Source organism: Lissotriton helveticus, chromosome 4_1, assembly GCF_964261635.1.
Source record: "Lissotriton helveticus chromosome 4_1, aLisHel1.1, whole genome shotgun sequence".
NCBI classification, from domain to species: domain Eukaryota; kingdom Metazoa; phylum Chordata; class Amphibia; order Caudata; family Salamandridae; genus Lissotriton; species Lissotriton helveticus.
In genome coordinates, this window is record NC_136063.1 from 1,401,703,659 (window position 1) to 1,401,727,402 (window position 23,744).

Sequence of the window (23,744 nt, forward strand, 5' to 3'; positions counted from 1 at the left end):
GCTCTGCATATAAATCCCTAATTAACACCCCAGAGACACCCTTGACAAACCCACTATCAACAAAGTGACCAACAGAAGCAAGGGCATCTTCATGGCCATCGAAATCTACAACTTCTGCTCCCAGACCATACAGTCTCTCCACCAGTTGACAAATGCAATATGCTCAATTTCTTCTACCCTAGAAAACTAACAAGATCACATCCCACATCAACAATAATACAACTCACACTTCCATGCTATCAGCTATGCTACATTGTTCCTCCCTGAGGCGTGCCTGATGACATTGTAGCTCAACACAGCACATGGTCCAGGATACAGTTGAACTTTCCCCATGGGCCAACCGCAATTGGCACACAATACTGAGAATCCCCTAGGCTTTGGACCCAGCAATATTTCAGATTGTGTGAGCTAGGGAGACACGAAGAAAGAGAAGAGTATGCACATTGTGATCAGGGTGCCCGGGCAGTGTGTTACCAGAATGGGTAAGTAGTATAAAGGTCCTTCCTGAATGTTTGCAGGGTCAGGAAGCGTCTGATGTTCACAGGGAGCTCGTTCCAGGTCTTGGCTGCGATGTAGGAGAAGGCTCTCCCACCTGTTCTGTTTCTGCGGATATGGGGGACCTCTGCCAGGGCGAGGTCGGCGGAGCGGAGGTTCCTCTAGAGTACGTGGAAGGATACTCTCTCGTTGAGCTATTTGGGCCCGATGTTGTTGAGGAATTTGTATGCGTGGGTGAGGAGTTTGAAGGTGACCCTCTTCTCAACGGGGAGCCAGTGGAAGTCTTGTAGGTGTTGGTCATGTGTTTGTGATGCGGAGTCCCGAGGACGAGTCTGGCTGCGGCGTTCTGGATGGTTTGGAGTTTGTGTAGGAGAGTTCTGTTGATTCTGGCATATAGGACGTTGCTGTAGTCCAGTCTGCTGGTTATGAGAGCGTGGGTGACGGTCCTCCTGCAGTCGGGGGGGATCACTTTGAAGGTCTTACGGAGGATGCACAGGCAGTTGAAACTAGTGGACAAGACGGCGTTGATCTGGCGGTTCATGGAGAGGGAGGAGTCGAGGATGATGCTGAGGATTCGTGTGTGGTCTGTAGGGGTGGGTGGGTTCTCGAGGGCTGGGGGGCCACCAGGCGTTGTCCCAGGCGGAGGTGCAGGGTCTGATGAGGAGGACTTCGGTCTTCTCTGAGTTGAGCTTTAAGCAACTGTCCTTCATCCAGACTGCCAAGTTCTTCATTCCTTCCTGGAAGCAGAGTCTGGTGTCTTCAGGATTCTTCATGAGTGAGAGGATGAGCTGGGTGTAGTCGGCGTAGGATACAATGCTGAGCCCATGCTGTCTGACTATGGCGGCGAGGGAGCCATGTAGATGTTGAAGAGCGTGGGGCTGAGCGATGATCCTTGGGGTACTCCGCAGTTGATATCGGTGGGAAGGGAGAGGAAGGGTGGGAGTCTGATCCTCTGGGATCTGCAGGATGGAAAGGATTGGATCCGGTTGAGGGTGGCTCCTTGTATCCCTGCGTTGTGATGTCTGGCTGCAAGCGTGCGATGTGAGACAGTGTCGAAGGCTGCGGAGAGGTCTAGAAGGATGAGGGCCGCGTTGTGTCCCTGGTCGAGAAGCATGCGGATGTCGTCGCTGGCAGTGAGGAAGGTAGTCTCAGTGTTGTGGTAGCTGCGGAATCCGGATTGGGAGGCGTCTAGGATGGAGTTCTCTTCAATGAAGGCAGTCAGCTGGGCGTTTAGAAGTCTCTCGATGACTTTGGCTGCAAAAGGGAGGAGAGTTATGGTCCGGTAGTTTTTCAGGTCCGTAGGGTCGGCGGTAGGTTTCTTGAGGAGGGTTTTAACCTCCGCCCATTTCCAGTCGTCTGGGCAGACGTCTGATCTGAAGGAGGAGTTGATGGTCTGTTTTAGTTCGGGTGCGATGGTGGATTATGAGTCGAGCACATCATGGTCGTGGTGATGTGCTCGACGGTGGCGGGGTCCCAGGTCATGAGGGTAGGTTTGTCGGCGGCGGTGGGGGTGGAGGTGATGTGAAATGAATGAAATGAAATGAAAAAGAATTTCTAAAGCGCATGGCGGCCCTTGAGCGTCCCAGCGCTACGTGTACACACAGACAGACCACCACTGAACCGCATGCAGAGATGTTAGTCATTCTGGGGGAAAAGGAACGTTTTCAGGGATTTTCGGAATCTGGTCAAGCTAGGTTCTTTCCTCATAGATGTTGGGAGGGAGTTCCATAGCTGACCCGCATTTATTGAAAAGCGGCGACCTCCGGTCCTTGCTCTTTTTGCTCTCGGGATAGCAACCAGGTTTTCCTCGCCAGAGCGGAGCGTTCGTGATGATTTGTAAGGGCGGATCAGATCTCTGAGGATCGGAGGGCCTGTGCCTTGGAGGACTCTGAACACTGTACAGAGCGCTTTGAATTTCACTCTCGCTCTTATGGGCAGCCAATGAAGCGCTTTCAAGGCTGGTTTCGCTGACGTTCTTCTGGATGTATTCGTCAGCAGTCTTGCAGCTGCATTCTGTGCCCTCTGGAGCACGTTCAGGGTGTATTCTGGTGCAGCCAAGAAAAGGGCGTTGTTATAATCAAGTCTTGACAAAATAAGGCCCTGTACCAACAATTTCCTGGAGTCTAGTGGGAGTAAGGGCATAACTTTCCGTATTGAGCGGAGCAGCCCATAGCAGCACCCTGCAGTTTTTTTCGCCTGAGTGTGCATCGACAGCTCCGGTTCAAGCCAGACGCCGAGACTTTTTATGGATCCCTTCGGGGTCGGAGGATCTCCTAAACAAGCCGGCCACATACATTTGGGGAGGGAAGTGCAGAGATTTCCCAGCAACATCACCTCGGTTTTGGAGGCATTAAGCTTGAGTCTTGAGTCGGCCATCCATGCCATGATGTTGGTAAGGCAGGCGGCAAACTTCTCACCATGGCTTTCTGCGAGCGAGAGCGAAACAATCAATTGGGTGTCGTCCGCGTACGTTGCGAGTTTCACTCCAAAGGGTGCGACCTCCCCCTCCAGTGGGGCCATGTAAGGTGTCTGTTCGCTTAACTTGTCGTAGAGGACCTTGATCTTCAGATGAAAGTAGGAGCTGAGCTTGTCGCAGAGTTCCTAGGAAGAGTGACGTCCGCTGTGGGTTTAGCGAACTGCTGTATGACGTTGAACAGTTCCTTGGTGTTGGTTGCGTTGGTCTGGACTTTGTCTCTTATGAAGGTTCGTTTGGTGTCTCTTATGGTATTCCTTCAGGGCACTCCTTTGGTTGTTCCGTGCTTCCATGGTTTTTTGGTTTCTCCAGGTTTTCTCTAGGCGTCTGCAGGAGCGTCTGGCTTTTTGTAGTTTTGTGGTGAACCAGGCAGCCTTCAGCGGGTGTTGTTTGGCAGGGTGACCGAGGGGGGCTATCTTGTCGGCGCAGCAGGAGATCCATCGGTGAAATTCTATGGCTGCGGAGTTGGTTTCGGTCGTGGCGCTGGGGGGGGGTCTATGAGGAGGGTGGCGCTGATGAGTTTCTCTGTGACCTTGCTCCAGTACCATCGTGGCGGGCACGGGCGGGTTTGGGTGCAGTGGAAATGAAATGTGTAACTTTTTTTGTAATCAAATTAAATGCTTTTTATAGCTTTAAGGTGGGTCATTTTGCATAATTTCACAATTAGCCCACACGTTGCAGTCTCACCTGCAATTCTTTAACATTTCACTTCAAAATATGGCCATGTGACCCAGTCTCTACCAATCATTTTGTGAACCTGGCTCCAATGCCACACAGGAGTTGCTACACACTCCGAAAAGACTTTCCTCAGCATTGTAGCCTGCTTGAGTCAAATGATAACTTTTGCCAGTTTGCTCTCCCGAGAGATGTGTTTGTGTCTATTCCTACAGGTCAGTTGTGTCTGAGCCATCAATTACACAGACTACATCAGAAGAAATTACTGCTGCCATCGGCTCTTCCTCTGTAACGGCACAGAAGCCCTCCATCTTCGTGCCAACTACTCCTCTGTCCTCCACTTATAATCATGACACTTCTTCTTGCATTCCTCCACAGTAAGGTATGAAGTGCCCAGTGCTTAAATTGAGCTGGTGGTTGTTGATGGAAGCCACCAGCATACATTTCCTGGTTCCAGCACTTACTTTTGGCAACAGACATTTCCCAAGAGCAAGAGAGAGAAAACACGTTAAGGGGATAGAAGAAGAAAGAGAAAGGTAGAAAAAAGTCAAAAACGGGTAAAGCAAGAACCAGCAAGAGTGAGATAAAGGGGCAGTGAGTGTCTGGTAGTGTATTATGGTGGCATCAGGGGGTTTTAAGGCAACGCAGCCTTGGTTTTTGGTGCGCTGACATTTAGAAACACTGACGCAGGCATCTTAACACAGTTTCGGGCACCGGCACTCAATTCTTTTAAGTAGTAAGCACTGGTTGTGCCACTGCATTTGCCTTATTAATGATGCCTTTCAACAAGGAAGCCTTCTTTGCATGTGGGAGTTAAGAGGCAGCAAAGAGATATTTCTCATGTCTTTTCACCTCTGTGATCAGCATCTTCATCTCTTCCTGGGTAAACTTCAGCTTCAAAGAAACAAAGAGGGAGTGAAGAGGTAGTGCTCAAAAAGAGCCTAGGAGGTGGATACGTCCTCCTCTGGTCAATAGCTATCAAACAATGGGATCCACCCTAGTAGAAAAGAAAGAGTAGTAAAATTCTTGCAGATCTGGTGTGTCTCCTAAGGTGATGGAAAGCACACAACTTTGTTAAAATACCCCTTACCCACCAAAAGGACCCATGGTGGCATGCTTCATCATCGGGGTCTTCCCATTCCGCTGCAGGACGGGGCGTGCTTCGACCTACGACTACGTGGGAGCACTGGTTCTTAACAATACTATGTGTGGTGTAGGAGTGTGAGTGGAAGGGTCAAGAGTTAGTGAAAGTGTTAAATGATTAAAAAGTATCTGGCTCTACGGAAAACCGAAATGTAATGTTCCTACGAGCTGATACTATTAAAAATGGGGAATAGGAGGTATTAAGCTTTAATGGGCAGTACTTCCTGTGTCGACTTGTTTCAAATCCCTTCCCTGGCTTCTCATCAGGACCTAGAAAGATCCCTTCTGCACTCAAAATTTGAAATGATAACATGTAATACTATGACGTAAATACTATGTCATGTGCACAAAATTCTACATGAACTGCATACTATACCCCAATAGGTATTTTGGTTGGTATGGCTTTTTAATTAGCCCATTTAATGCCCCACAAGCCTGAAAAACGAGTGGGAAGGAGCACCTATAGTCAAACAATTTTCAAGGTTACCTCCTCTCCTGGCTAATACCTCCTGGATGCTCTGTGGGACCTGTGCCTGGGAGCCACTTAAAAGAGGGGCGAGCAACTAAGCGTGGTGTTGAGCGAGGGACGGTTTATTACATTTCTGCAAACAACGCATGCTTGGTGGGGGCGGCAGCTTCGCGGTCACAGGTGCAGACTTTTTAACAGCATGCCACCCCTTGAGGAGAACCCCTGAAGAGGCGGTGAGGTTAAGAAGTGTAGTGACTGGCGGGTTGTCCCTTGGGAGGTATATTAAAATACCAACTGGTGTAGAGGCTCCTCTGGAGGCGCGAGACGAAGTATATTGGAGCGTTGCTATAGCTACTGCCCCCCACCCCCCTTGGTGCACTCTGTTGGCAGTCGTTCCCCCCTCACAGAGTCAAAGACATTTGGGAAGATAATACGCACCCAAAGCATTACAGCTTGAGGAAGACTGATACTCACCGCCCCTGCTCAGGACTGACCATCTAATCTAGTGATCACTGGGCAAGGACCCTTGCAAAGCTCTATACAGAGCTCGACAGAGGGGCTGTGGAACTGTGGTACTGACAAATCTGCAAGTAAAACCCCCCACCAGATACAATAACTTTGGAGGAATATTGTCACCTGGGGGAAAACAGCCTACTAGAGTGTCCCGCACAGATACACACAACTGGATCATCATATTCTAGATGGGGAAAACGTGACTCAAATCAGCGGGCCCCCGCTTGATGGGGGGGGCCCCTCCTCCCAGGAGGCAGAGATTGATAGGAATGAAGGGACCCAAACCGGGGACACTATAGGCCGCCAATTGGGTAAGATCCTAGCGGCCATTGAGGACACAAAAAACCCTGCAACAGGATATAGGTGCAGTCTCGGTGGGCTTGGGCCTACTCTGTGCAGAACACCACAAGCTGGCCGACCGAGTCAAAGAAGTGGAAGCCTCTGTGGATGGTCTAAAGCCTGAATGCTCTACACTTACTAGTCAAATGCTTCAACTGCTAAACAGGACGCAAGTACTTGAGCGAACGGTGGAGGATGCCAAAGGCCACAATAGGTGTAATAATATCAAGGTGTTGGGCCTCCCAGAGAAAACTGAAAAAGGAGATAGGGTGGGCTACATGGAGACATGGCTGCGCACGGAGGTGGCCCCTGACATGCTCACTCCTTCTTTGCCTTAGAGCATGCACACCGAGTGCCGGCAAGGCCTCTGTCACCGGTCCGGCCCACTCGACCAGTTGTGGTCCAGTTATTACATTATTGTGACGGAGACACTATTTTACAAAAAGCTTGCTCAGATGGCCCTTACACAATTGAAAACGGAAAAGTCTCAATATTCTGGAACATCACGGCAGCAGTGCAAGCTAGCAGGGCCTCATTCCCGGAGGTTGAAGGGCCCTCCGAAATAATGACATTCAATGCTCCCTGTTATTCCCATCGAGACTGTGAATAGTCCTTGGGGACGCCACTAATTTCTGCGAGAATCCAGAGGTGGTTTGGGACTGGCTGGAGGCCTACAGAGCAGGGAAAGATCTCCCCCCCACACACATAAATGACCACCACCATCTAAGAAGACAAGAAGGCGCCCCTGATGCATACTGAGAGACGGACCCATCCTCATCGCAAACGGAAATTGAACGGGTCGGCACCCATGCAGGCAGTTGCAGACATTGTACAGGAACATAGACGAATAACCAAAATAGATTCTGCCTCTGAACGGAAGTCGACATACTCGGACTCTGTGTCCTCACAGGGAGACAATATAAGCCTCCCCACAGTCCCACAACAGATGACCTCATGTGATATCCTTTGTTGTATTGAAGTTGAAAGGTTGGGCTGGATGGGGGATCAGGGGGGCAAGACATACTTCCTGTGTAAGTATTATGAACACTCTATAGGTCCTCCACTCCTAGATTATTCTTTGAAGGCTCAGATGTTCACTGAACACACTATTGTATGGACCAACTTGAACCCAGCCGGTTGGACACGGGGCCCATTGGTTCCTCTTGACTAACATCCCACAGAGCAGCTCTTACAAGCCATCTCAGGGATGAACTCACTTGGGAGTTTCTTAAAATATCAAGTTTGGATAGCTGGCCGTTGCCACACTGCCCTTGGATTGGTTAAAGGCAGCGTGTGCCTGCATTTCCTTGCTATGTTTGCCAATCTTTTTCTTTACAGCTTACAAAAAAAAATATTTGCATTACTGGGAGAGCTGTGTATTGTCCTGTGGAGCGGGGTGGTGTGGGTGGGGAGTCCTGGGGAGGCACTGGCCTTACTGCTATGATGTATTAGACCATGGGTACTCACAAACTTTCTCTCGGGGGCCAAATTTACAGTTTGGTTTGTGTCAGAGGGCCACGCGGTAGGTGCGGGGTCAGTGGGGGAGGGGGGCGGCGGGGCTAGAGCAATTTAAAAAACTGACCATGAGGTTGATCACAGGATCCTGCAGCAGACGCCTTCGTCCATTGTGCCACTAGACCCGGCATACACACATCTCTTTCTCTCTCTCTCTCGGTCTCCCTCCCTCTCTCTAGCTCTCTCTCTCTCCCTCTCTCCCTGTCTCCTCTGTCTCCCTCTCTCTCTCACTCACTCTCTCTCACTCCCTCCCTCTCACTCTCTCTCACTCTCTCTCACTCTCACTCCCTCTCACTCTTTCTCACTCCCTCTCACTCCCTCTCACTCCCTCTCTCCCTCTGTCTCACTCACTCTGTCTGACTCCCTCTCTTTCTCTCTCCCTCCCTCCCTCTCTCTCTCTCCCTCCCTCTCTCTCTCCCTCACCCTCTCTCTCCCTCCCTTTCCCTCCCTCTCACTCCCTCTTTGTCTTCCTCCCTTTCACTCCCTCTCTGTCTCCCTCTCCGTCTCCCTCCCTTTCCCTTCCTGTCCGTCTCACTCCCTTTCCCTCTCTCTCACTCCCTTTCCCTCCCTTTCTCTTCCTCCCTCTCTCTCCCTCTCCGTCTCCTTCACTTTCCCTCCCTCTCACTCCCTCTCTGTCTCTATCCCTTTCCCTCCCTTTCCCTCACTCTCTCTCCCTTTCCCTCCCTCTCCCTCCCTTTCCCTCCCTCGCACTCCCTCTCTGTCTCCCTCCCTTGCCCTCCCTCTCACACCCTCTCCGTCTCACTCCCTCTCCCTCCCTCTCACTCCCTTTCCCTCCCTCTCAATCCCTCTCACTCCCTTTCCCTCCCTCTCACTCCCTTTCCCTCCCTTTTCCTCCCTCTCACTCCCTCTCCGTCTCCCTCCCTTTCCCTCCCTCTCACGCCCTCTCACTCTCTTTCCCTCCCTCTCACTCCCACTCATCCCTTTCCCTCCCTCTCACTCCCTTTCCCTCCCTTTTCCTCCCTCTCACTCCCTTTCCATCTCCCTCCCTTTCCCTCCCTCTCACTCCCTCTTCGACTCCCTCCCTTTCCCTCCCTCTCACTCCCTCTCACTCTCCCTCCCTCTCCGTCCCCCTCCCTCTCCGTCCCCCTCCCTCTCTCTCATCTCACCCTGCCTGTGTGTCAGCCCGGGCACACACACACTCACAGCCGCACCCGAGCACTTAACAGGTCTTTAAAAGACCATTTGCTTGTTAATGAGGCTTTGATGTATTTCACCTCTTCTTAGGCCCCTGCAGCTCTACTCTGGCTATCACTAGGATCGCCCGGCCCCCACAGAGCAGCAGAGTCTCTCGCGCTGCTGCAGACACTCTTTAAAAATAAATGTAAAACACGGGTATGATGTCTCAAGGTCCGCGGGCCGCAACGGAAGGCTTGCCGGGCCGTACTATGAGTACTAGTGTATTAGACCATAGTTGATCAACGGCAGGTAATGACATTTATGTACTGGAACATCAGGGGAATGGGATCCGCCAGCAAGAGACATAACTTAGACAGGTACCTTTGAAGACGAGGCATACAAATTGCCATGCTCCAGGAAACACACCTGGTGGGAATTGAAATAGACAGGCCGAAGCGCAGGTGGAGGGGCCAACTTTATGCAACTTCCTCCTAGGCCTATGCTAGAGGGACCCATATTAAGGTAAGAGCAGGAATCCCCTTTAAACACAGCTGCTCAGTGGTGGACAAGGAGGGCAGATTTGTCTTGGTAGAGGAACGACTAGCAGGAAAGGAAATAGTTCTGAGATGCCTATACCCACTGAATCAGGACCAAATCTCATTCTTTAACTCCCTCTACGCCTACCTGGCTAGTCTCCCGTTGATAATTTGTTGATTTGAGATGACTTTAACTGTGTTCTGCATGTGACTTTAGACTGCTCTACACCCTCAGTACCGAGTACAGGAGTGAGTAGACTGGCGGGTGGGTTGAGGGAGTGGCTTGAACAATGGGAACTAGTAGATGTTTGGAGGGCTCAACAAACAGAGGAGCATGTATTTTCATACTTCCCCACATACACAACCTACACACCAGGATAGACAGATTTGTGTGCTCTCAGAGAGTCATACCATACACTACACATTTGGAGTACCTAGGGTGCACCCTGTCCGACCACAGTCCTGTGCTTATGGGATTTCGGCCTATGGGTGAGCGTCCACCTGCCCCGATGTGGTTGCTTAGTCCCTCCTCCCTAGAAGATACTCATTATCGTTATATGCTAGCGGAGAAGATTTCTGAGTATTTCATACAGAATCAGGATACTGCAACTACGAGGCTGTTGGAGTGGGAATCTGTTGAAGTGGGAGGCCCTTAAAGTGGTGGTGCATTGAAATGATAGTAGGCATGCGGAGGGGGCTGAGTAGAAAGTTTCGTGCCCTTGAAGACAAACTGCAATTATTGGACAGTACTCAGGTCACACAGGAGATTGCAATAGAGGAAATCCGAGAGACGAGGCAAAGGTTTAAGGTTACACTGGAAGGGCTACGTAGTCACGACTACAAACAATATACAGCGAGAACACATGAGGAAGAGGGCGAGGGAGGCCGATTACTGGCATGGTTAATAGGCTCTGAGACGGGAGAGCCCCTATTACACATGTGAGACCGAAAGACGGTCGTTCATTACACTCCCCGACAGCTATTAATAAAGAATTCTACGATTATTGTGCAAAATTTATGCTGCGCCTGCGCCACATCCATGTAGCGCACAACAGACTTACCTGTCAAATATGACACTAAGGGCCAGATGTAGGTAGAACTTATTTACCGATTCTTAATTACCGCATTTTACCGATTCGGTAATTAAGAATCGGTAAATAAGAAGGGGGGGTATGTAGGAACATCCAGATGTTCCATTTACCGAATCGGTAAATACCGATTTTGACAAGGGTGCAGGGGGTGTCACTTTGACACCCTCTAGCACCCCCAAAAAAGGTTCGGGGGCCATGTGGCAGGCATACCTGCCCTAAGGGCAGGTCTGCCTGTCATATGGCACAGGTGTGCATGCACACATGTGCATGCACACCTGAATCGGTATTTTACCATCAAATTGAATTTGATGGTAAAATACCGATTTTGTAGGGCTTGTGGGACTCAGAAGAGTCCCACCTACATCTCAATTTTACCGATTCTGTAAAAATACCGGTCGGTAAATTTACCGACCGGTATATTTACCGAATCGGAAAAATTACCGAAATGGCCTGTTGCAATCCCCCTACATCTCAAAAGCCAAATACCGGTCGGTAACGGCCGAAATCGGCCGTTACCGACCGGTATTTGGCTACCTACATCTGGCCCTAATTTCCCTACCAGAGTAAGATCATAAATATCTGGGGAAACCTATAACAGAGTAGGAGGTAAAAGAGGCGATTAACGATATGACCAGGGGCAAGACACCGGCCCGGTTGGCCTCCCAGCGGAATTTGATGCAACTTATGGTGGGACGCTGGCCATGCAACTGGTGAAAATGTACACCGAAGCTTGGGACTTAGGTAGTCTCCCGGACTCCACTAAAGATGCTGTGGTTATCCCATTCCCCAAGGTTAAGACGCAGGGAGCAAGGGTTACTGGGTTCCGCCCCCTTTCAATGCTGAACACCGATTTTGAAATCCTCAGTAAGGTCCTTGCACTTTGCCTACCCCCCCATATGTGGTACTTCATCCATGAAGACCAAAGTGGCTTCATACCTGCACGTAACACTTCTCAGAATCTTAGGAGACTACTGAGTCATGCATCATCCCGAGCCTCTCCAGAACCCGAATGCTTTATTGATATCAGTTGACCTTGAGAAGGCCTTTGACACAGTTAGATGGTATTATGTTTTTGAAGCTATGCTGAAGATGGGACTGAGACAGAACTGGGTCAAATGGGTTCGGCTGCTGTGCACTGCACCGACGGCTCGGGTCAAAATGGGCAATAAGCTTTCCCTGCAGTATGTGATCTGCAGGGGCACGAGACAGGGATTGTCCGCTCTCTCCACTATTGTTTGCACTGTCAATAGAGCCCCTAGCAGAGTTGTTTAGACAGGAATGCAGAGGCACTGGTCTAATGGTGGATGGGCGCGAACATGTTATCTCGCTTTATGCGTACGATACTTATATACTTACAAGACGGGATTAGGGGCATTAAACGTGCCATGGCATGCTTGGAGACCTGTGAGGCAGTGTATGGCCTACGTGTTAACAAATCCAAGACTCATATCTTCCCCATCTCCCCGGGAGGGTTGAGGTTATCGGATTTACCTCCAGACTTGATGTGGTCCCCCACCTCCTTCAGTTATTTGGGGATACAGATCTTCCATCAGTTGGAGGATCTCCAAGAAGCTAATCTGGGGAAGGCTCTTCGCTCCCTGAAGGCCTTTGTCCCCTTTTGGCACTCCCTTAAACTACCAGTGATGGCCAGAGTAGCGTTGCCTAAAATGGTCATGCTCCCATGGTTACTCTATTTTTTTGCGAACCTCCTGGTGAGGTTGCCATCCACATGGTTTAAACAACTAGATGCACTGGTAAGAGACTTAATCTGGGATGGTGGCCGCAGGAGAGTATCACTGGCCATACTCAGATGTCCCCTGGAGGAGGGAGCGCTGGGAGTCCCAGATTTTGAGTTGTACTGCCAGGCATCACAGCTTCAGTGGCTTGCGAGATGGATTAGAGGGACTGATAGAGGAGGTATTGAAGTAATTGGACTCACAGCGAAAGCTGAGACTATAATAGCTAGCCTACTTGCTCCTCAGCTGACTCCCCCAAACCCCAGGGATATTACTTTCTAAGGTGCTGAAACGTTGGCGCCGGTGCATTTTAAAGACAATAGGAACAAGCCTATGTGCACCCGTGCTGCCGCTGATTGGCTTCCCCCATAGTTACCCTACTGTGCATTTCACTGTAGGGCAAATGAGGACTTGGACAGACGCAGGGCTTATTACAGTAAACAACTGCTATCATCAGGGTGCCCTGATGTCATTGGGAGACCTCACGGAACAACACAGCTTGCCGCTGGGGCAATTCCTTACATATGGAGCGCTGCTACAAGCATTCAGAGATCTGTAGGCAGGACACGGAGAGGAACCCACAACACATGAGGTCCTGCAATTATTTGTTATGTTAGAATCAACTAGACACCTGGTAACATAGATGTATAAAGCCCTGGTGACAAAGGTATGCTCCCCCTCCATTGTTGGCCCTATGCGACAAATGGGAAAAGATTCTGGAACGAGAGCTGACAGAACCCGAATGGAGGAGAATTTTAGCCTCCACATGGAAGATCTCTAGAAACACAAGACTAAAGTATATACAATTTGACTAAATACACATGACACACATTACACTGCATAGAGTGCAGGTGGTGTATCGAGGTGAACCGCGCTCAGGCCCCAGATGCGGCCACCCGGACGCTGACTTTTCACATATGGTGTGGTATTGCCCTACCCTAAGACCCTACTGGAAGGGTGTAGTCGAAGCCTTGAGGACGGCCCTTAGACGGTCCCCAGCATGCACATGGAAACATGTATTTTGGGGTTGTTACCAAGACCGACCTCACAAAAGGTCAGTACAAGGTTCATGGACCTTGCATTAGCGTTAGCAAAGAGGCGAATAGCCATCATTTGGAAGTCAGCCAGAAGCCCGAAAGTGCAGATCTGAAGGGAAGATGTCACAAGATGGGTGAAAGCTGAGAAAAGGGCACTGATCAGAAAGGAGGCTAGAGGGGGAACCGATTAGACCCATAACAGATCTATGGACGGAAGTACTAGTAAAGTGGATCCACCCAGAAATAGGTAGGGAGGAAGACTCCACAGAACGTAATGATGAGTCGGAGGGTGGACGAGCTATTACATCCAAGAGACAGACAGAGGAGGTGACCTCGAATTAGCAGGGAGCCCTTCGGTCCCCAACAGGGGTTCCTCATACAGGAACTGGACCAAAAACAGAGAAGCCAAGTGATTCCCATGTAACAAATTATAAGAGATGGATGTTAATCAAAAAGTGCTGATTACCTTCAAAGATGACAGGGGGCCGCCCCGCCTCTGGACCCCTACCCTCTGGGCGTATGCCCCAGCCACTTTAAGACACCCATAACCAGACCATGACACTGTGGAGATTGGATCAATGAGGTTGTTTTATACATAACTGGCAATCAGGTACTCTCTACACAATCATTCATGGTATAGATACAGACCCCACATACCTTACACATGCAAGAATAAGAGGAAGCCCCCATGTGCTATTCATATGGAAGTGTATTATGTATGGTGCTTGGCCACATTATTTCAAACTTATTGACAAATAAAAAAGGTGGAAGCTGTAAGAAATAAGTTTTCTCTCCTGTTTCACTTTATAAATCATTGAGATGCCATGTAATGTTATAAAATGGCAATAAAAAAGATATATATATATATATATATAATATATATATATATATATATATATATATATATATATATATATATATATATATATATATATATATATATATATATATATATATATATAATTCACCAATTGGGTGCACTGAGGAAGGCCGATGCCGAAAATGCATTCTGCACTGATAAATTGAGAATTGCCCGTGAGTGCTCCGGTATCTGAAGTTGTTGTGTAACAAGTAAGGAACAGCCCCCACTTTGGAGGCACCCGCTGAGTGTTCCCCTGCCAGGGGTGAATCGTGGAAGGAATTTGTGTTGGCAAGTGTGAACCGCTGCTGCCAGGGAACTGACAACCAAAAGGAATCAGACTATACAAGTCTGAGATGCCCGACCATATGAGGGACATCTACGGAATTCCAGGGAAAGGCATCTTGCAGCTGGAAAGGGAGACCTGCACAGGCATGGACATAAACGGTATCAGTGGACTAGCGGCATACCAGAGAGAAACAAAGCATGAATAAATTAGAATTCAAATGTTACCTTTGATTGAACCGAGTACTATGAGGAATTGTGGGACTATGAGGTTTTCATGTCTGTCTAGCATTTCCCAGAAGACGGAGAAGCCGCTTTGAGATTGGTCCACGATCCCGCCAATGAATATGAATAAAAGAAAGTACGCAAACCAGTGCACGTTTGTTCAATTGGGTGCACTGAGGAAGGCCGATGCCGAAAATGCACTCTGCACTGACAAATTGAGAATTGCCCCGTGAGTGCTCCTGTATCTGAAGTTGTTGTGTAACAAGTAAGGAACACCCCCCACTTTGCAGGCACCCGCCGAGTGTTCAGCTGCCAGGAGTGAATCGTGGATGGAATTTGTGTTGGCGAGTGAGAACCGCTGCTGCCAGGGACTCGACAACCAAAAGTATGAAGACTATACAAGTTTGAGATGCCCGACCATATGAGGGACATCTATGGAATTCCTGGGAAAGTCATCTTGCAGCTGGTGACAGGGCCGGCTCTAGGCTCACGGAGGCCCTGAGCAGGGAGTGTAGGTAGGGGGCCCAAGGCCGCCAAATCCCTGCCAGGGGCCTCCACGCAAATATGTATCTAAGGATATATATTGGCGTGGCGGCCCCTGGGGTTTGGCGGCCCTGTGCAGGTGCACAGCTTGCACATGCCTTAGGCCGGCCCTGCTGGTGAGGTAGACGTGCACAGGCATGGACATAAACGGAATCTGTGGACAAGCGGCATACAGAGAGAAACAAAGTATGAATAAATTAGGATTAAAATTTTACCTTTGATTGAACCGAGTACCATGAGGAATTGTGCGACTTTGAGGTTTTCATGTCTGCCTAGCATTTCCCGGAAGACGGATAAGCCGCTTTGAGATTGGTCCACGATCCCGCCAATGAATATGAATAAAAGAAAGTACGCATTTGGTGAGAGGGACAAATCGAGATTCAGAGGCCATAGGGTATTTACATGTTGTGACAAAGAAATGAGAAGTCCATCATGAGCAAGCTGACTAAAGTGAGAATATAGGGGAAGGGACTGGTCACGAGACTAACTTAAATTGAGGAAACAAATCAACTTAAGGCAGATGACTCAACAAAGAGGATATGGGGTAACAGAGAGCAGGTTAGGTCTAAGCCATGATTTTGCTCTACAAAAGTGTTTTGTGTCCTTTTTTTACTCATTTTAGTGGTGGAAAACAATGAGAAGAGAATAAAGATTGTCAAAATCAATCAGAGAGCTTGCTTATCTGTGGGAGATGGAGATAATGTACTGAGGAACATGACAGAACTGTGTCACTGACATCACCATCAGGTGAAATATATAGAGCCTTCTTTATGGACTTAAGGGCTCCGGTCATTGAGGAACACTAAAAGCCTTTGAAGCAAAGAAAATACTCTGAAGAGAAGTGCCAGAAAAAAAGGGGATTTGTTTGCTAGAGTGAGCAGATTGTTACTCTTCCCTGATTTGCAATAAAAGCCAACATAGCAACTGTTCTTGGTATTTGGAAATAAGCGTAATGTGCTAGGGTTCAATGCTACCTTCAACATCTAGCTAAGTTCAAGGATATTTCAGAGGACAAAATATATGTGTTCACGGAGGAAAGGTGTGCTCACATGTTCTTAGACGGGGATGGCCTTGGAAATGGTAGTTGAAGATCCATCACTCTGGACAGTTTAATGCTTTAAGTGAAAGATTTCTGTCTGTCACTGCCCAAAGATATGCATAGTTTGATAATTGGTGGTGAGTGACTGGGGATCTTGATAATAGGGATTTTTTAAATGTATGTTGGGAAGCAGTAGGCCTCACTCCTCACGCATTTCCTTCTTGCCCCTCTTTGATCTCTCCATGTCATTGGCCAGCGAATGTATGGATTAAGCTGCTTTGGAGCTGCTTTGGAGAGAAGGTTGTTGGTATTTCCTATTGTTTAAATGATGTGAGGATACAATGCAAAGTTAACTTTCAAGGGAAATAGTATCTTTCTTCAATAAAAAAAGAAACATTCAAGAAGCAACAAGTAAAGTGTTGCCAAACACACTAGAGAAAGGAATAGCAAAATCCCAAATTCACCTAGATATAGGACCAACTGGAGCACAAACCAAAAAGGAGGGAAAGGCTAAATAAAGAAAAGAGGAAAGCAGCTAATAAACTTTTTGTATCTTTTTCCGATATTCTAGTCTACAGTCCAGAAAAAAAGGGTAGGCTTTGCAGTGCATCCTATAAAAACGTGTTCTCATTCACAGTTGGGTCTTTTCTGTCATATTCATGCTTCCTTTGTCTCACATGTTGCTTTATATAATCTATGGTCTGCACCCTAGAATTCTCTTGAGTGGAAATAAAGTCTCATGTAAATAAATAGCTGACACGTTAAATAAAATTGAAAATGAGAGTGTGAAAGGATAAAATTTGTAAACTAAGTCAGCAACTAATCAGCGAGTCAGGGAGAACAAATTAAGTGATCCTTCTCTTCCATCTTCTCTTGGCTTTCCTATAAAGGTGGTCAGGCTATAAAGAACTGAGATCTCTGACTCTCAGTGTTGACAATGCGGTGGCATATCAAACTGAGTGTTTCAAGTAATCAAAAATTAAAGAAGGCTTTACTCAAGCGAAAAGTGTGCTTTCTAGCACCTTAGAGTTCAGTGGCAGCTAAATTAGTGCATTCCTGTTCTAACTTCATGCAAGACTCTAAAGCTGATTGCAAAGGTCAAAAATACAGTTTACTCAAATGGGTTCCATAGAGAACCAAGAATGACATAAAGATGAACAGTCTTATTGGTCTTGGTGAAAGAACTTCAATTGATAAAACAGCCCCTCCGCTCACAAAACCTTTTGTCATTTACTGGCTAAATGTTAGTGACTGTTGGTCTACCACTGCTCTTGCCGTTATCTAAGCAAATCAATTTCCAAATATTCTTCTCTGTTTTCTTTCCTTAATGACATTATTATAGTAATCTCTTTGAGAACTTCTTTCTATTGTTGCCGTTCTCAGTCCATGATTCATAACACCTCACCACAACACAACCCCAAACACATCAAGAAATGTATACAGGCAAAATCAAGAATCATGAAACAGTCTTAAGTCACCGGCATTCTATCACTGCCCAGCATGATTACAGCAAAACAGTGAAAACAGCTAATATTGGATTCTTCTGAAGAGAAAGCCAAACCATAATGTCATACTAAATGGTTGTGTGACTGCACATATTCACAATATCAAATAGTCCTGAACCTACCTCCCCCAATGAGCTGCTGTTGGTTTTCACGGGATGCTGCTGCACACTCAAGTCAGTTTGAGGCACTGTTGCTGTGGGTAGCTTAACCTCAGTTTTCAATGGCTGCTTCCCCTCTAAAGGAAGTGTAACAGTTTCAAGTTCAGATACGTTTTTGATCATGACTTGCTCCCATTTGGTATTTTCCTTCTGGGCCTCCTCTAAATGTCCATGGCGATCTCTAGGCTCAGCCTCTGAAGAGTTAAAGCTTCTTTCACTGCTTGTCGGAAACCAATCTGCGTAGTCAAATCGCCCCTTCCAGTCTTGCTTAGTGCTTGGATCTTGTTCATGGTCCATGTAGTCATCCGGATAGTCATTTAATTCCTCAAGGTTGTGGTATTTAGTTAGGAGGGAAAGCCCTTTCAGATTGCTCACATCTTCTACAGAATCAGGCAACAATCCAGCCGTGCGTCCCCTGTTGAGCCTTATCGGTCCATATATGGGTAACGGAACAAGTCTATCTGGCGGTCTAAGTACAAAGGTAAGCTGGGAATTCATAGTTTCCATTTTATTGGGTTCACAATTCTCTTTGTGCTGGCAGTTCACGATGTAACAATGCCTTTCAAGCAGCCAGGCCAAGTCACACTCAGACAGGTTGCAACAGGCTGCAGCACAGTCGGACATCGTTACTGCTTGAGGCACTCTGAAGATCTGCGTGGTTTCTAAATTAGGTGATATGGCTGCACCTGAATAGGTCACCCCATTCCTGCACTGTTCACAGAAACACCCTGCAAATGATAAAATACATTGTTATGATCTTACATTTGATCTTCCATACATTTAAACTTAAGAAACGTCAATATTTTTCAGTATATTCTTTCTGCTAATTGCTAAGTTCAGTTCAGTTCAAAAACTTTATTGCGGCTAGATATAGCCATAAAAGCAGAATCACGTTAAAACAAATATTGTTGCAGATCCAAGGTCAGAATAAACAATTCATAATATACATAGGCGTTTGGGCGTAATAAAAAATACCATTAAATACAGTCCTCACTATGGGAATTCATTGTTGTAAAATACATTATCAGAATTATAAATTATGATTCAATTAATTAAAAGTTCAAAAGCTCTAAAAACTCTAAAAAAGAAGAATAAAAGGGTGTCTATTGCACTTAAATCCCAGGTACTTCCCACCAAGTCTCCCTCCTCAAGCCCCCCATGTATGAGCTCTGACTATGTATCCAATTATTCAGTTTATAAAGGCTTAGGGCACTAATTAATAGCTTTAGGCTATTCCATTTTTAACAAGTTTCTACAGATTAGCCACATGGAAAACAGAAACTTAGATACAGCGACCACATAGACCGGGTCAGTGTTCGACTTTAAGATCCTAAAGAAGTCTAAGTAGTTCCTGACCCCCAAGTTCCTACATAATTGAATGATCCATTTACGCCTGGGATGTTTGTATGCTCCACAAAAAAGCGTAACATGGATTAGAGTTTCTTCCTCAGTCTGACACCCGGGGAAAAGGTGAGAGGAGACTCCTGCCCACTTATTGGTAATTGCGAATAGCGGCAGAGTTCCAAATCTAAACTGTAGGAACAACTTCTTTGCTAGGGTAGGATGGATGGTGTCCAAAGCCTTCTCATACTCATAGTGGCTCTTAAAATCAAGAAATCTATAGGTTAGGCTAAAAGGGTTCACTGACTGGAATATGTGTGCTAATTTATGCGCTTTCAATGCATTTGCCAACAATTTCTTGGGAATGGCTGGACAGGATACTTCGGGATCTGTCCACAGATTTTCCAAGCCAATTGACCTAAAGGAGTGCCTTACATACGAGAACCAGGGTAGACTACCCGCCCCAAATGTGGACAACACCACTTTTAGCTCTTCCTTATAGCTAACCAGCTCAGGGGTGCTCCACAGCCGCCGCCAGTATAAAAGTGGTCGGATGGAAATAATGTCCGCAACAGGAACAATGTTTAAGTCCATCCTTGGCGGAACGAGCGGGGTATTTTTAGGCAGGGTCAGAATTTGTCTAAGAAAATTATTTTCAGTGACTGTGAGGGCAAAGTGGGGCTTATGCCCCCACAGTTCGGCCCCATAGAGAGACGCTGACCTAGCTTGGACCCTGTATATTTCCAATGGTGGACTTAAATTTTTTTCAACACAACTCCTATGGACTTTTAAAATTCCCCCAACTGCCTGGGTGAGTTTTATGTTAGCCTTAACCAGCTGAGGACCCCCCCCATTTTTTCGGTCAATGTAAGTCCAAGGTAGTCGAAGGTGGGAACTCTTTCAAGTGCTCCGTGCTCTAACAGCGGTTGTGGGCAATTCGTGGATCTAGCATTAAAAACCATATATTTCGTTTTTTTGATATTGATCACAAGATTCCTTTTTTGGCAGAACTGTACAAACTGGTTTAGGACGCGCTGCATACCCCGAGCTGTCTTAGACAGCAACAGGGTATCGTCCACAAACATCAGAGTGGGAAACCGCGTTTGAGCCAATTTGGGGGAGTCTATATCTTTAGTAGTGAGTAAGGCATCTATCAATCCGTTTAGGAAGAGGGAGAACAGGGTCGGCGCCAACACGCAACCCTGCCTCACCCCCTTCTCGACAGGAAACGGGGCTGTCAATTGTCCGTTCCTGCCGTACTTACTCTAGCGAAAGTACCTTCGTGAAGTTTTTTAAGCTGATAGCCTAGATATGGTGGGACCCCCATAGCCAGCAAGATGGTCCCGAGCTGGCTACGGTCCACCGTATCAAATGCTGATTTCAGATCAACGAAGGTCAAATATAGGCTCCCACCCTTCAACACAACATGCTTCCAGTAAATTAACTGGAGCCTGAATAGTTGGTCTATAGTGCAGGTTTTGGCCCTAAAGCCTGCTTGCAGTGGGGTAAGGATATCGTGGTCGCTGATCCATTCCTGCAATCGCTGTCAGAGTACCCTAGCGTAAATTTTTAGGGATACATCGATAAGGCTAATCGGCCTATAATTAGCCGGATCCAGAGGAGAGCCTTTTTTGAAAATAGGGATGATCTCCGCCCCGGACCAGGTACGGGGTATTTGAAGCCCCTGTAGAATTGCATTGAATAGTAAGCGCAAGTAGGGGACCCACACTACCTGCTCACTTCTATACAGGTCTCCGGGGATCCTGTCTAATCCTGGAGCTTTATTAATTTGGAGCTTCCTTAAGGCTAATCTTACCTCGACCACCGTACATGGTGGGATGTGCCAGGAAGAGTCTGCTGTCAGCAAGATCGCTGGCGGCTCACATTGCTCGTTTGGGAATGTGGTATAAAGATCTTTAAAATATAGACGCCATGTTTCCTCTGAAATATTTGGTTCGACACAGGCCTTTCCCTCGGCGTTCCCTGTGTGAACCAAATTCCAAAAAGCCCTTGCGGTTTTTTCGTCTAGGGCGGACTTAATGTCTAACCATCTATTTTCTTCCCATTCGGATTTTGCAATATTAATGATTTTTTAAAAATCGGCCCTGGCTGCCTTAATGGAAATTGGATCTCCACCCTTGAGGGATGATAAAAGAGTTCGCTTGGCAGCCCTGCAGCCCCTACTAAACCACTGGTTATTAACACCACGGGGGTTGCCTTTGGTTGGCTGTACACAGTAGAAGAAATCTGCCAGGGTTGCCAACATCTCCTGGTGTATTCTTCCCAGATCATTCCGGATATTACTATCCATGGCGTTCACTTGGACAGGGCCTGCCTCTTCTATGAGGGGAATGATAGCATTGTACATTCTTGCCACAGTGTTTGGGGTTTGAATAATTTTTGCCTAGCGAATACGCCTCCCTCCATTTAGTATTCAAAGGTCTCTTCGGGGCAGGATAAAAGGACCTTGGTCTGTATCACCTACTTGGAAATCTAGCTAATGGTCAGTGGGTTGTGGCGACTTTCCATGTGCTCAACAACCTTAAAATCTACCACTTTATGCTAAAATTCCAAGCTAATTAAAAAATAGTCAATCGCTGATACCTGGTCTAGTCTTTTGAAGGTCGGGAGCCCAGGATTATCATTCGGAAAATGACCATTACAGGCCCTTATTGATGAGGATAATGTGAGGGAGGTCATTTGGAGCACAAGTGGTGTACAACTCTTTACCTCATAAGTATTGGGGGGTGGGATAGACCAGATTGCATCTTCTTCTGCGGTGATGGATTTCAAGGTTCCCTTAAAGGGTTCATAGTGGCAGTTGAAATCCCCACCATTCACAAGTGTCACATCACCTGGTAGGGATTTCAAAAGGGTATCCAGTAGGAACATTGTCGGAGAGGTACCACTATACTGGACAGGTCGGGAATAGATGTTAATGAGTGCCAGTTTTTGTCGATTTTTAAAGGACAAAAGAATGCAGATTATGTCTGGCGACAGGGAATTGACTCTTTAAACCACGCAATCAATATGGGTTCCTACCCAAATACACATACCCCCTAAAGGCCTGCCTCTGGGGCCCTTAACTGCAGGTTCGGCGTAGGTCGCGAAACCCACCCGATGAATCGGGTTTAGGGCCCACGTCTCTTGGAAGAGGCAGATCCCGAAGGAATCTATGAGGGCTCCCCAGTCTGGCAAGTCCGTTTTGGCAGTTAAGCCCGCAATATTCCACGACAATAGAATAAGGCTTCCACTAAGGCTCTCTGGCCCCCTTCCAGCTCTAGTAACAGGTACAGGGCCCTCCAATGAATCTATGTCCAGCAAATCCCGATCAACAAATCCGGGGCGGGGAGAAGGAACTGCTACTACTGCTGTGAGAGCCGCTACCTTGTTTGATAAACTAGAGCTTTCGCTGCTCCACACCCGATTCCCAACCTCCGCCTCTGGATCAACCAGAATTATTTGTCTGGTTTCCTTAAACCCCATTGGCTCGATTATTCGGGAGTCTCGTTTCTTCCCCTCTGATGTCCTCTTTTTCATCAGAGCCCTCTGACTTAGTTGTAGTGAACTCGGGGTGGGGGGATAAATAGGAGTCAATCAACCTGGTCAAGTGGGCTAAACCTATTGCTTACTGGGAAACCCCACAGAGACTGGTTCCCACCCCTATCTTCGCCTTGCTTCCAGGGTGTAGCATCCTGCTACAAGAAACACAGACACAAGTACTCATGTTAACTGGAGCTTTATTCACTACCTCTTACCCCTGCCCTGTCCCTACTCTAACTGTCCCTGGTTCCTGTTCTCCGGCTCCTCCTGTTCCTGCTCCTCCCTCTGACTCCACCCCCCAACCACTAGACTACATCCCACAATACTACATCTCCCCCTTTCTTAACAAAATGAGCTTAATGTCCTCAGTGTTCGTAGTTCTTCAATCCACCACACGGGTCGGCGGACAGCCTGTTCTTCAAACCTCAGTAGTGTTGAATCCGCGGTGGGCTTGACTTTGGTCAATCTTCCGGTTGTCTTAGTCGGGGCATTCTTGATCACGTTGTGTGTGAACTGTCTGCTCTCACATTCCGCAGTCAGCACGTCTCCTTCCAGTGGTGTAGCTACTGTTAGTTCAGATGCTCGATCTCTTTCATGAGTGAATAATGTTCTGGTCCTCTTCCGAGTACCCGCATCTGCTTTTACTTCCGTTTGTCTTGCCCTGTTGAGGGCAACACTGTCCTCCAATTCAGGGTCATGCATATCAGACAGTATGGTGCTATCTGATGAGACTGTCTTGGCTTGATTCGATGATTCATTCACAGCCTCGGGTTGTCTGGCAGACTCGTGAGCCGTCTGTGCATAGGCATGTTTCTCTCTCATCTGATGATCACTCTCTACTGACGCGTCCGGTTTTCCTTGCGGAGTGACTGGCTGGCCCTTTCCCGTCCGGTGACCAGGGTCCACTGTCTCTGTTTTTCCTCTGTAGGTCCTTTGAGTCAGCCTCGCGGACCCCTTCAGGGGTGACGGTGTCTGATCTGTGTCCAGATATACTTGTGACTGACATGACGGGTTGTCTTGTGGCATGACTGAGTGGTCAGAGTCCTTGGTGTGTGACGTGTTGCTCTTGATGTGAAGGGTGTCTTTT

At 47.5% G+C, this 23,744-nt stretch overlaps 1 protein-coding gene across 3 annotated transcripts in view; it reads right to left on the reverse strand.

Annotated features, from left to right (window-relative positions):
• Nucleotides 1–23,744, reverse strand: part of KIAA0319 (KIAA0319 ortholog) — a 587,552-nt gene that overhangs the window by 310,782 nt on the left and 253,026 nt on the right. For all 3 annotated transcript variants that reach the window (XM_078687943.1, XM_078687944.1, XM_078687942.1), the window contains exon 3: nucleotides 17,738–18,501. In XM_078687943.1, coding sequence (XP_078544069.1) covers nucleotides 17,738–18,501 — 764 coding nt within the window. The remainder of the gene's footprint in view (nucleotides 1–17,737; nucleotides 18,502–23,744) is intronic.